General features: G+C 49.7%; 3 protein-coding genes across 3 annotated transcripts; 2 read left to right on the top strand and 1 right to left on the bottom strand.

Moving 5' to 3' along the window:
* The first annotated feature begins 115 nt into the window (after positions 1-115).
* Positions 116-2,938, top strand: BGZ61DRAFT_422503 (uncharacterized protein). The gene is made up of 8 exons (XM_046243529.1): positions 116-322; positions 384-407; positions 466-584; positions 639-1,102; positions 1,155-1,447; positions 1,499-1,936; positions 1,995-2,245; positions 2,310-2,938. Exons 1-8 carry the CDS (start codon positions 248-250, stop codon positions 2,800-2,802), a joined length of 2,157 nt encoding a protein of 718 aa, XP_046103387.1. The 5' UTR covers positions 116-247; the 3' UTR covers positions 2,803-2,938.
* Positions 2,939-3,365: 427 nt separating this feature from the next.
* On the bottom strand, positions 3,366-5,009 carry BGZ61DRAFT_518904 (uncharacterized protein; the record flags this gene model as incomplete). The annotated part of the gene is made up of 1 exon (XM_046252375.1): positions 3,366-5,009. Exon 1 carries the CDS (start codon positions 4,857-4,859, stop codon positions 3,366-3,368), a length of 1,494 nt encoding a protein of 497 aa, XP_046103388.1. The 5' UTR covers positions 4,860-5,009.
* A 1,887-nt stretch (positions 5,010-6,896) lies between these two features.
* BGZ61DRAFT_454080 (uncharacterized protein) lies at positions 6,897-8,466 on the top strand. Its single transcript, XM_046246156.1, has one exon. The coding sequence runs from the start codon at positions 6,971-6,973 to the stop codon at positions 8,225-8,227; it is 1,257 nt and encodes a 418-aa protein (XP_046103389.1). The 5' UTR covers positions 6,897-6,970; the 3' UTR covers positions 8,228-8,466.
* Positions 8,467-11,121: the final 2,655 nt, after the last annotated feature.

Consider the following 11,121-nt stretch of genomic DNA (forward strand, 5'->3'; position numbering starts at 1 on the left):
CACCGGCATCTCGGAGGCTCCGAGATGGCGAAGCCCCACCTCGGAGTTCGTGGGATGATTTTATGTGGAGTCGTGGAGGACCGCCCGCGCAGCTTCAATTTTTCTTAGTCCCGCCAGCGACTTCGGCAGTCAAACCCTTTCCCCTGTCTTTCAAAACGGCGGCGGAGCAGCACGGAAGCGGGCCGGACGCGATAATCTACTTCGGATCCATACTGGATACTGCATACTGCTGTGTTGCGTTGCCTCGATGGACGCCGACGGGACTGACGTCGAAGAGGGCGCCGACTTTGACGGCCAGGCGTTCCCCGTTCACATCCTCTCTGTGAGACCCCCGTTAGATAGACACGGCGCTCACTGATCAACGAGCTAACTGGAATAAACAGTGCGAGCATTGCCGACATCGGAAGGTATCCATCCATCCATATTGCAGAGCAATACCAATCTAGATTACTGACATGTCCCTAGGTCCGCTGTGATAGAAAGGAGCCGTGCGGGCCCTGCGTGCGCAAGCAGATCCCATGCACGTTTCCAGCCGGCTTCAAGCCTCGGACAAGACGCCAAAGAGCCCTGGTGTCTAACTCATAGTGAGTCGGGACACTATTCGTGCTCTTTTTCAACCCACTAACAACAGTCTCCAGCGAGGACAAGATTGACAATATTTCAAGAAAGCTTGACCGTATTTGTTCCCTCGTTGACAAGAATGGACCTCCATCCGCCCGCCTCCAAGATGGCCCACTCTCCGGCCAGTCCAACTTCGTCCCCCACAGGACTCCCGGCTCGTATAATTCATCACCAATACAACATACTCAGAGTAGCGAAGACGCCTCCGGGTCCGACTACGAAGGCGAGCTGTCATTAACTGCCCATGCCACTTTTGCCACAAATTTCGCCCAGCAAGCCGTGAACAACAACCACCCCCTCAAGGTCTCGCAAGAGGTGACGTCGAGCCTCGATGCATTACGCCGTACTCTTGTTACCAACGAAGACCGGACCGACAGATCTCGCGCCCTGAATGCGCACCTGATTTCATCAACTGCTCTTCTAGATGGCTTTCAAATGCCTCCCATCAACTTGGCCATGGCCGCTGTACAAAGTCTTAGAGGTAGTAGTCTCCTTCTCATTGGTATGACTATAGCCACTAATCTGTTGCTCAGGCTCTGCTCGTGCTAGAACTTTCTGTTGTCTCGAGTTCGAATCTATTGGCCAATTTGTCGAATACTTCTTTACAGTTTACTCGGGGCAGCCCTCGATTGCCGACTTGATCATCGTCAACTGCAGTCTTGAGCGTCTTCTTATTGAATATGGAAATGATCAAACAGACGAAGCCCGAAAACTTGAATTTAGATCACAGGGTCTGTTGTGTCGCCACAACATGGAGTCGATTCTAGCCCGCCTTCCTTTCAACCTCCCGATGACTCTAGACTTTTCACTAGCTCTTCTCATGGCGGTACGGCGTAGATCTCCTCGAATACATGGTTCGATGCTAACACAAAACCAGTCGACATATTACCTAGAGATAAGCAAACCCTCGATGGCGTGGAACTGTCTCGTCGGAGCCTCTCAGATGGCCCAGGCACTTGGCTTCCACCGAGACGCCCCCCTGAAGCCCGAAAACCCAGAGACACGGAGACGCAGGACGAAGCTTTTCTGGTGCATCTTCCTGCTCGATAAGACTCTCGCGCTACGGCTAGGTCGGTCTTCTACAATTCGGGACTGCGACGTTACGCTTCCCCGGATGGATTTGGAAGCCGTCGCCGACGGCCAACTGGACGCCGTGTTGCCAAAGTGGATCGACATGGCCATACTCCATGGCAAGGTGTATGACGATATTTACAGCCCCGGCGCTCTACTCCAACCGGAGGGCATACGTGTTACCCGAGCACGAGCTCTGGCAACTGAAATGCAAAGGGTATTCGAAGGAGAAAGCCCTGCTGATGTAAGACCTTCCCATTATTCCTTTTCTCTCCGGCACAAAACTCAACGGCTATATGTAGACTCGATACCTCGAAGGTCGCCGCCGGGCTCTCGGAGACTCAACGCATGAGCTTTTAATCCGCGCCGACAGAATATCCTATCTCGCAGATTTGACTCTCATCTATCGCAGCATCCCCTCGGGGCCATATTCCACCTCGGCCTTCTGTGATGAGTGTATTGCTACTGCCAACCGCGGTCTTGAGGAGCACAAAAAGTGCATCGTCCTTCTTCGAGATATGGAAGGCGACGTCCTGGAATTATATATACAATGGTACGCAAATTACGCTCCTATAAGGCTCAAGTATCTGGACTACAGTATTGACATGCTTTACAAGGGCCCTCCTTTCATCCCCTTTCGTCCCATTTATCGTCATTTTCTGTCATGTCATCGAGACATCCGCTCCCCAACACCTAGAAAAGCTTGCAGCCGTCGTCGAAACGCTGCAGATGCTTCCCCCGGATTACCCCGAGGCGTACAAAAAGCAGCTCCGTCTTTTCAAGCGCATGTACGACGTCGCGTGCAAGTATGTCGAAGCTGGAGCCAGCGTACCAGCAGGACATGTAGCACAGGCCAGAGGCTCGGAGGGCGGATTTGAGGCATTCTTCAAAGAGGCGGGTATTGCACTGCCGGGTCAACCGCTGCCGATGCCTGACCCAGGTCAGCCGAATGCTCAGATGAACCCTGGGGTTGCATTCGGTGTCGGGATAGGCGGCATTGAAGGTGCTGACGAAGGTCTGGCAGCGAACATGGAAAACCCCAGCTTTGAGCTGGGGAACTGGTTTGACCAGAATTATCAGATTCTGAAAATGATGGAGGATGGGATCTAAGAGCTTATATACCCTCGATTGATTTAATACGACAATTTCTACAGAAATCCCTTGCGAAAGAACATTTACGTTCCGTCAGTTGTCCATCACCTAGGCCTGATTGGACTCTGACAGAGCGTTATGGCGACAGCCCAAGATACTCTATTCTGATCCCTGTACAAGCTCACCATTATGTTGCTCAACGAAGTGAATTGAAGTATGAATGTATAATAACCTTCGGCCCCACAAAACCTTCGCCTGTCAACCTTCTTCGACCAAGCAGCTTGACGCCGAGCCTCCTCCAGCAGCCCTAGTAGCTCTAACAGCCACGCCCTGTTCCGGCCTAGCTTTTGAAGCACTTTCTTGTCTGTTTCCGTAGTTATACTACCTGCGACTGTATTCTGAAGGGTGTTAACCCTATACCGTTATTATCTATAGAAAATCTTTAGATTTTTCTCTTTAGCTATAATAAAAACAACTTAATAATTTAGCTATATTAAATTTAATCCTATACCGGCAATTTGCTTCCCTTAAGAGAGCAGACAGAAGTTAGATTAGTATGATCTCACTCAACCTTTTTCCCTCTAAACGTTTTGTCGACTCGCAGGCCAGTTCCTCGACCGAACCGCTGAAAATAGCAGATCCGCAGCCTCCTCATCCATTTCTAGACAACCACGCTCACCAGGTCGTAGGTGACCAGTCTCACCTGGGGGAGGCACGTCCGGCACATATAAGTATATTGGCCAGCGCATGAAGTCGATAAACGTATAACCCAAAACCCGGCTCCCGATTCTTCGATTCTTCTGAGCAGTAAAATCGCTTTCATGAGTGTACCTGTTAAGCTGAAATGACGTCAAGGCTGGCATTGACTCACGCCATATGTCTAGGATTGTGTACCATCGTGGAGTGAAAAAAGAGCACTGCAATTGCTCGCCGTTAAGAAGAACCGCGCGCAACATATCCTCTTGGACTAGGTACCCTGTATCTCTGTCCAGCGGTTCCAAGTGTGTTGCCCCAAACAGGATTTGGCACTTGTGCAAGTGCAGTCCTTCAAGGCCTCCAGATGAGTTGCTTCTCCCAAGAGATGCAATCCACTGAGCCTGTCGCTCGAGGCTGAATACAAATCTCCAAAGGGATAGCTTCTTCAAATTTGGCAGAGCTGGTGTAATATCCTCTAAATCGAGCTTTGGATGCCACCCCCAGTAATTATGAAACTTCAATTCCAAGTTTTGGAGATTCTCTGCCATTGATGGCATAAACCAAGTTCGGGGCATCTGCTCGAACATTTTCAACACTTCTCTGGAGTACAATGGACCTGGCGCGATGGGCCAGCGAACATAGTTTCTGTTGATACAACTCAAGTCAACAATGCTGCCGGACCCAACAACTGCTTTGAATGCTTCGGATTTCCTCACACGCGAGTGAAGAGGGACGTTAAGATTTTTAATCCAGAGGGCCCTGAGACTGACCGGGCCTGGTCCTGGAAAGGCACTGCAACCAGCACTGTATTCGTCTCCTAGCACGAGCTTCAGAGCCTCGTCAATCCTCGTCTGCCTCTCGAGAGGCCATGTTCCGGTAAGACACTGAAAGATAGTCTCAATTATCCCAGACTGATAATTGATCACGTCGGAACTGACTTGAGTGTTGGGTTCGACCTCTGGATTCTCGATAAAAATCAAGCGGAGGGTGGTTAAGTGGCGAAAATGGCTAAGAAACGGCAGCACGTGTGCGGCGGTGGCGAAGTGGTGTCGGTCATCCCAGGCCATCGCTCCTAAGGTTTCTTCGATGTTGACATCCAGATTTGGGTAGAAAGGCAAAGATGCTGGTAGTTCGATGAGCAAGTTAACTTCGCGCACAAGTTGGTTCAGTTTTGTTGACTTAGCAATGTGTACCATTGCCTGGCGGTCACGGCAGAAACTGCTTGTGCGACATCGAACTTCTTCGAAGTGCCATCGTGCAGCGAAAGTTTCAAGATAGTGGTTGAGAAGTCGGAAAGCCGAAAGGTCTGGTGTGTCCAGAAATGAGGCAATGTTGTCGATGGTTTCTGGGGGTAATGACTCCAAGCTGCCCAAAGCCATGTCAGTGTTAGGTCGCAGGAGATGGAGATCCTAGTAGATGAATGATATTTATGACGTGTTGGGGGCAAACCGAGAGATAGCGGTGCAGGGAGAGTGCAGTGTTGGTGCTGTGATGGCCCAGTTGTTGCTGAGTGGTGTTAGAGTGATGATGAAAAGGAAAAGACCGGGAAGACGGCAGACCAGCGAGGATATTTGTAGGAGGAATCAATGTGGATACGCTTTCCTTATTTGAACAGCCGAACTTTGGACTCGTGGCTGTTTGGCAGAATCATGATCAAGTTCTCGCAACAGCCTCGGCGCATTGCGTGAGAGAGACAAAGGGCTGTGACTGTGCGCCGAACACGAAAACAGGGGAGTAATCTGGTATTTCTCCTACTAGCTAGCAGCGAGCAGAACCATTTTACAGGCTGAATAAATTTCACATTGTATCGTGTTCTGGTGGTTGTATATATACAGTAACCCGTCCCCGACACTCTCACCATGGCATTTCTCGTTTCATCGACCATCGACGGAGCAGCGATTATTTATGCGAACTTGAAAGGCTGCGAATAGAACTGTGGGAATTTAATAATACAAAACCCAAGAGACTTGCAGTTATTTTACTATGCTGGAGGATCAGAGGACTTTTGGGAGAACCTAACTTTGATGATCCTCGAGGAGGCCAGTTAGCCCATTTCGGACGGCTGAGTATGAGGACTGCACCATAATGGAATCGGCTCATTTTGCAGAACAGGTTATATTTAAGAAACTGAACGACATACCTGATGGGTTTCTGCACCTCAGACACTACCACTCACACAAGTTGTCGATAATATCTACTCAGACAACGCTGTGGACAAACACATACGACCATATCCACTAGAGAACTCAGGGTCCCGTCCGCTCCCCATTCGATAAGCTGGTGAGAGGCGGATTAGTAGTTGGGTCGGTGACGACCAGCGAATCCCCGCTGTTGTATGTTCTTTTCGCATATTCTTCTTTTTTGGCGGGTGTACCATTGATCATATCAATACATGTTCTGGGGTTTTACCCCTAGAAGTTCATAAGAACTTAGATTCTGGACTACTATAATCACTGCAGAATTTTAAGAAATCCTGCCAATCATCTCTTGAGGACCTTCGCAAAGCCTCTCTATCGTCTCATCTCTGGGCCAGATGGTGACTGAATGACTGCGGCTATGACTGACACATTTGCCTTTTTCCAAGGAGCGGCGTAGAGCCTGCATTCTTGAGACAAGGTGTTCCGCATTGACCCAAGGTCTGTTCTGAGTGGTGCCAAAGAGTATCAAAGAACAAGGATTCGCTCTTGATCAGATGAGTTGAACGACACAGATACCTGAAGCCACCACAACTGGCGCAGTTCTAAACCACCAGTGCATCATTTAGGCTACCTGTGGCACGCATCTTGTCTCAAGTGCGGATCCACTGAAGTCTCAGGTATTCTAAGACATTGAAGGAGCATAATGATCCTACCGAAGACGCCAAAGTGGCGTATGAAGTAATGTTGCGATGTATTTGCATTTACCTGGGCCCCTTGACTAATCCCCTCTGTCTTTAGACTAACTGTTTGAGGATATTGATTCATCTCAATTTTACCATGTCTTTATGCTTATCCCTCATTGTTGATGAATTTTTGGCCTCGGAATGTTCGACATGATTCCTATTATTTATGTGGTGCGACCATAGGTATAGACGTAATATATCAACCTATCGTATGTATTGTTTGGAATATGATATCCGACCAAAGATGATGGTCCCGAAGGGTGTGTCAAAGCCTCAGGAGTGGCAGGGCCGAAAGGGTGCCTCTCAGCCTCTATGAAGTGGGTGGGGGCTCGTGATAGTTACTGTGAAATTGTATGCGAGCGAAGCATCATCTCACCCAATGGCCAAGTTTTGGTCTCAGGCTTAGGTACTCACAGAACCACATGATCCGCGCGTCTAGACGCTTGGTGAGTGAGTGTGCCTGACGTAAGCTACCTACCTAGCCATAATGCAGCCGGCGGCTGCCTGTACAGTACCCCGCCTGACAGAGCCGTATCTGTCCTGTCAGCTTGCGCACAATCAATAAACACTGCGCCTTTCCCCTTCTACCTCAAGTTTAATGAAGTAACAATGAACTCAAAGTCGGATCAAGTCCCTTCTGACAGCGATACCGATGAGCTTCGCCCAATAGCCAGGCAGCATGCAACAAGAACGACCCCGGAGGGATACACCATTCTCGGGGAACGCTTCAAGATCACTGAGTGGGCCAGATCCGTAAACCACGCCGAAGTCTACGCCGCGGAAGATTTAGGAGAACCTGCTGTCAATGGACGAGCGACCTATGAGGCGCGCCTGTACGACCTCCGAGACTTGTCAGACTCTCTCGAAGGCTACCGAACTCGCTCAATGCGCAGGTTGTCAAAGAGATCGGTCTTTCGAACCTCCTGGAATGGCCTGCACGTTATTATTTACAAAACGGGCAATCTCGAGGACCATTCTGATGCGACCTTGTCTGTCGTCGGGGCGAACCAGGATGGGGTTTCACCAGACATCGACTCCGCCTCACCGAAGGCTGTCGCAAAGGCAAAGAAAAAGACCGACCAAAAACAAGAGTCAGATCGGTTGCGGCAGCTGGAAAGACGAAGAAGAAACCGGCAGTCTAAAAGGCAAGCGGAGGATGACGACAGCGGTCAATTTGTTGAAAACAGAACCGAGCCCCATCCCCAGTCCGAACCAAGACTCCAGATCCAGGTGGACGAGCGCGAATTCGCCTTCTTCCGAATTTTGTATCTTACCTATAGTCCCCCAGCGTTTCGGGAACGCGCCCCCCCTGGCCTGAGGCAAGCGGTAGAGAAGTATCTTGCAACACGAGACGGTGATGTTTTGCTCGATGACGAGGATGCTTTGGCAGAGTACATCTCTGTCAAGGAACGCGAAATTGTCTCTTTACGTCGGCAATACAACAAGTTCCAGGCCGTCTTGGATCAATGGCATGGGCAGTTGAAGGTCATGCGTGAAAACCAGACCAAGTTCAAGCCAGGTTCTATGGAATGGAACAAACACGAAAATGAACGTGTGGAGCCAATGTCCGCCCAGTGTTCCATCTTGGAAGCAGGCCTCGAGCTTCTGCCGAAGATCATTACAGCAACTGAGGAAAAGATGGAATCGTTGAAGCCAAAGTTGATCGCAGCTCGCCAGGCCAAAGAAGAGCGAGAAGAAAAGCAAACGGCCAAGTTGGAGCGGAAGAGGTTGAACAAACGCATCAAACAGTACGAAAAATGGATCTATGGTGTCCTCCCTGGTTCGGAAACCTACGCTTGGCTTCAAAAGGAGCTTGAGGCTGCAGAGAAGCGACTTGACGAGATGGGCAAAATGAAGCAGATGTGATATTTTTAGATCGTCAAGGGTATGGAATCTCTATTTGTTAAAAATGCGAATATCCTTGCCTACTTCATGGCCACTACACCCAAACCTTGTTAACACTTAAAATAAAGACTGCACCTGCATAATAGCGTTTTACATAGATTAAGTGCTATGTATCGAACGTGATACAATAAATCCTGTATGTTTTCCTCAGCAGCTGGCAACTTCGTCCAAGCATCTCGTTTTAATTCAGACACTTTAGGCAGAATAGTAGATGGATTCACCAAAAGTAGTCAAACGTATTGTTAATTGGTATATACTAATATAAATTCTGTCACTGATTATCTTCAACTCAACTATTGTTTTTTTCTTTTTCTGGGTTTTAGGTGACGGAGTTTCTTCCCAAAGGTCGGTGACCTGACGTAGGGTGTTCCTCTGGTTCCTGAGGCAGTTTGCGATTCAGTCATTGGCGAGTCGACTTGCCTGGGCCTTCACGGCCTCTACCGATCTTTTTGCAAGAAGGGTTACCCGCTGGCAGGCGAAGTATTCAAATCCAGATTGACCGAGGAGGATCATCCGACAAATAACAAACAGGTGCGACACTTCAATCAATACCGGCATTTCGTTGCCGAACGTTCCAAAACACCAACTCGGAAGATGCAAGGTGTCTAGAAAGCACAGGCTGATCCAACTGGGGACACAAGCCTGGCAAATCTAGGCCTCCAACTTCTCTACCATACACTTGTCTTTTCCCTTAGCTGCTTGCCTCTGGATCTCCGGTAGCCATCGGTTTCTTGCTGGGTCGTCCTATTGGCTGAGGCTCGTCACATTTGTTGAAATGAGTAGACACAAGGACTAGGGCATCTGAATAATTTTGAACAACGTGTCCGCACATGCAGGTGTATGAGCGATTGCCTTGGCATTCGCCCTGTTTAACATGTGACTGGAACAGATAAGGTCGGCTAAATTGTTTTCCACAACGACAATGGAAATACTCCGATAAATGCCGATCGGTTCTCAGATGCCGTATAAAGTCCTTCTTGGTTTTGAAAATGAATCGATTCGAAAGGGGACAAGTCCCGCAATAATACGAATCAATGGACGGCCTGATGGGGCAGGATCTGTAGTGCTCTCTGTAGTGGCAAGAGATGGTCAGCAATTGGCATTCTGAAGAGTCAGGCTCGATACTTACGCGAAAGGACCAATGCGATCGAAATGTGCTTGGCAAAGGTTGCAGGCATAGCGTGATTGAGATCCGGGCGACGTGGCTGATTGGCTATCACTCAAAGGTGTTGAGGCGGGCGATAAACTTGGTGACGATTGGAGGATACCCTGGAAGAGATCCGGAGTAGCAGATGGGGAACAAGAGGCAGCAATTGTAGGAGATAACGAGTGTTGAGCTGAGTCGTAACCTTCTGCATACACAGGAGAGACGTCGCGGTTGGCAACGCTTGGCGAAGATTCGCTCAAAGCGCCGCGCGGTTTGGAGGTCTCGCGCTGATGTACGAGAGAGGCCGTGATGGAAGGTACAGCATAGAGATACCAGCAGAGGTCGTCGTCGACGCACCCACACTGCTTTAGGTGGTGATCATGTTGGTGATTCTGTATGTCGAGAGCGCCGGAGTGTCCGGCGCCTCAACAAGACTATAGCGGGGAGAACGGGATGTGGGCTCGGAGGGGCATCTCTCGACCGTAGGGACAAGCTGGGGGCACGGAAACGGAACGATTAGCGCATGTTTCACAGCCAAGTAAAAGAGCCGATAAGCACAGATGGTTAACGTTACCAGGAGTTGAGGTGAAGATGGCTCTCGCCGTCCACACGCGACTGCGCTGGGCGATGGAAATGCTCAGACGAGCAGCTCGTACGGCGGTAGAGAGGAAGAGGGGAAAGGAGAAACAATCAGGCTGCAAGGCAACATGGGTGAGATTCATACTGGGCAGGCCAGGTCAGCCGCAGCACTCCAGCCGCCTCACTGCCTCAGCATGACTCTAGCCACCTCCACATGTATGTGGCTGATACTTAACGTGGCGAAAGGCCGTTTTTCTGATTCGTCGGTGTTTGTCCTTTGGCCAGAATTGTCTTGGCGTTGACGCGGGAGCACTCGTATCGATTGGTTGGGAGCTATTGTGGAGGCATCCAGAGTTGGTCTCGAATTGGGTTGGCTGTTTCTGTAACAGTTGCGTCGAGGGCCTGTTTTCCTATTCGTTCGGTTGATATGGTCCGTTTTTAGCATGGAATCCGTTGTAAGGGCATCACGAGGGCCGGTTTTCTGATTCGTTCGTATTGGCATGCAATGTACCACAAGGTTGGTCTCGATGTCCCGTTGCTTTAGGTTGTTCTAGCATAATGCACACCTTGCAAGGTTGACCCAGAGGGCCCGTTTCCTCATTCGCCGACCTGACAAGATCCCTCCCAAGCTTGATGTACAATCCACGTACACAAGAGCATGGCCAGTTATCTTATTGGTCGGCCTGGACCGGCAGTTTGGCTCATCGCCCCATCCACTCCCTGAATGCCCACCGTAAACTAGAATGAGAATGCATGACGTTGGGGAATGCAAGCATCAGCTGTGCGGCTCTTAAAGAACTAGTTTTCAATTGGACCTTTGTTGAGGCTACCCCCGGGTCATGCTACTGTTGTTCAATGCAGGGTTACGCGGAGAGCGGGCCGACATGACTGCCGCTCACAGGGCCTTTTATCTGAATGGTTGCTCGGCAGAGCTCTAACCGGGGAGTCCACGACAACTCAGACCGATGCTCAAAACATCCAATCCAAAAACGGGCCCTTTGTTTAAGTGCTAGGGAACGCTTTGTGTACAAAAATGGCCAAGCTAGAGATAACAATCCATTTGTTGCTCTCATACCTGAAGAGAGGGTCTGAGTGGCGTGAGCGGTTATAAGTATCATTCCCGCTTCCC

Source organism: Ilyonectria robusta (genome assembly GCF_021365365.1).
Source record: "Ilyonectria robusta strain PMI_751 chromosome Unknown BGZ61scaffold_12, whole genome shotgun sequence".
NCBI classification, from domain to species: Eukaryota; Fungi; Ascomycota; class Sordariomycetes; order Hypocreales; family Nectriaceae; genus Ilyonectria; species Ilyonectria robusta.

Excerpts from the sequence above, each read along its gene's own strand:
- BGZ61DRAFT_422503 (XM_046243529.1), top strand. The coding sequence starts at position 248 with ATGGACGCCGACGGGACTGACGTCGAAGAGGGCGCCGACTTTGACGGC. Across the intron at positions 408-465 it reads AGCATTGCCGACATCGGAAG|GTCCGCTGTGATAGAAAGGA; the intron begins GTATCCATCCAT and ends ACATGTCCCTAG. Across the intron at positions 1,103-1,154 it reads CGCTGTACAAAGTCTTAGAG|GCTCTGCTCGTGCTAGAACT; the intron begins GTAGTAGTCTCC and ends TCTGTTGCTCAG.
- BGZ61DRAFT_454080 (XM_046246156.1), top strand. The coding sequence starts at position 6,971 with ATGAACTCAAAGTCGGATCAAGTCCCTTCTGACAGCGATACCGATGAG.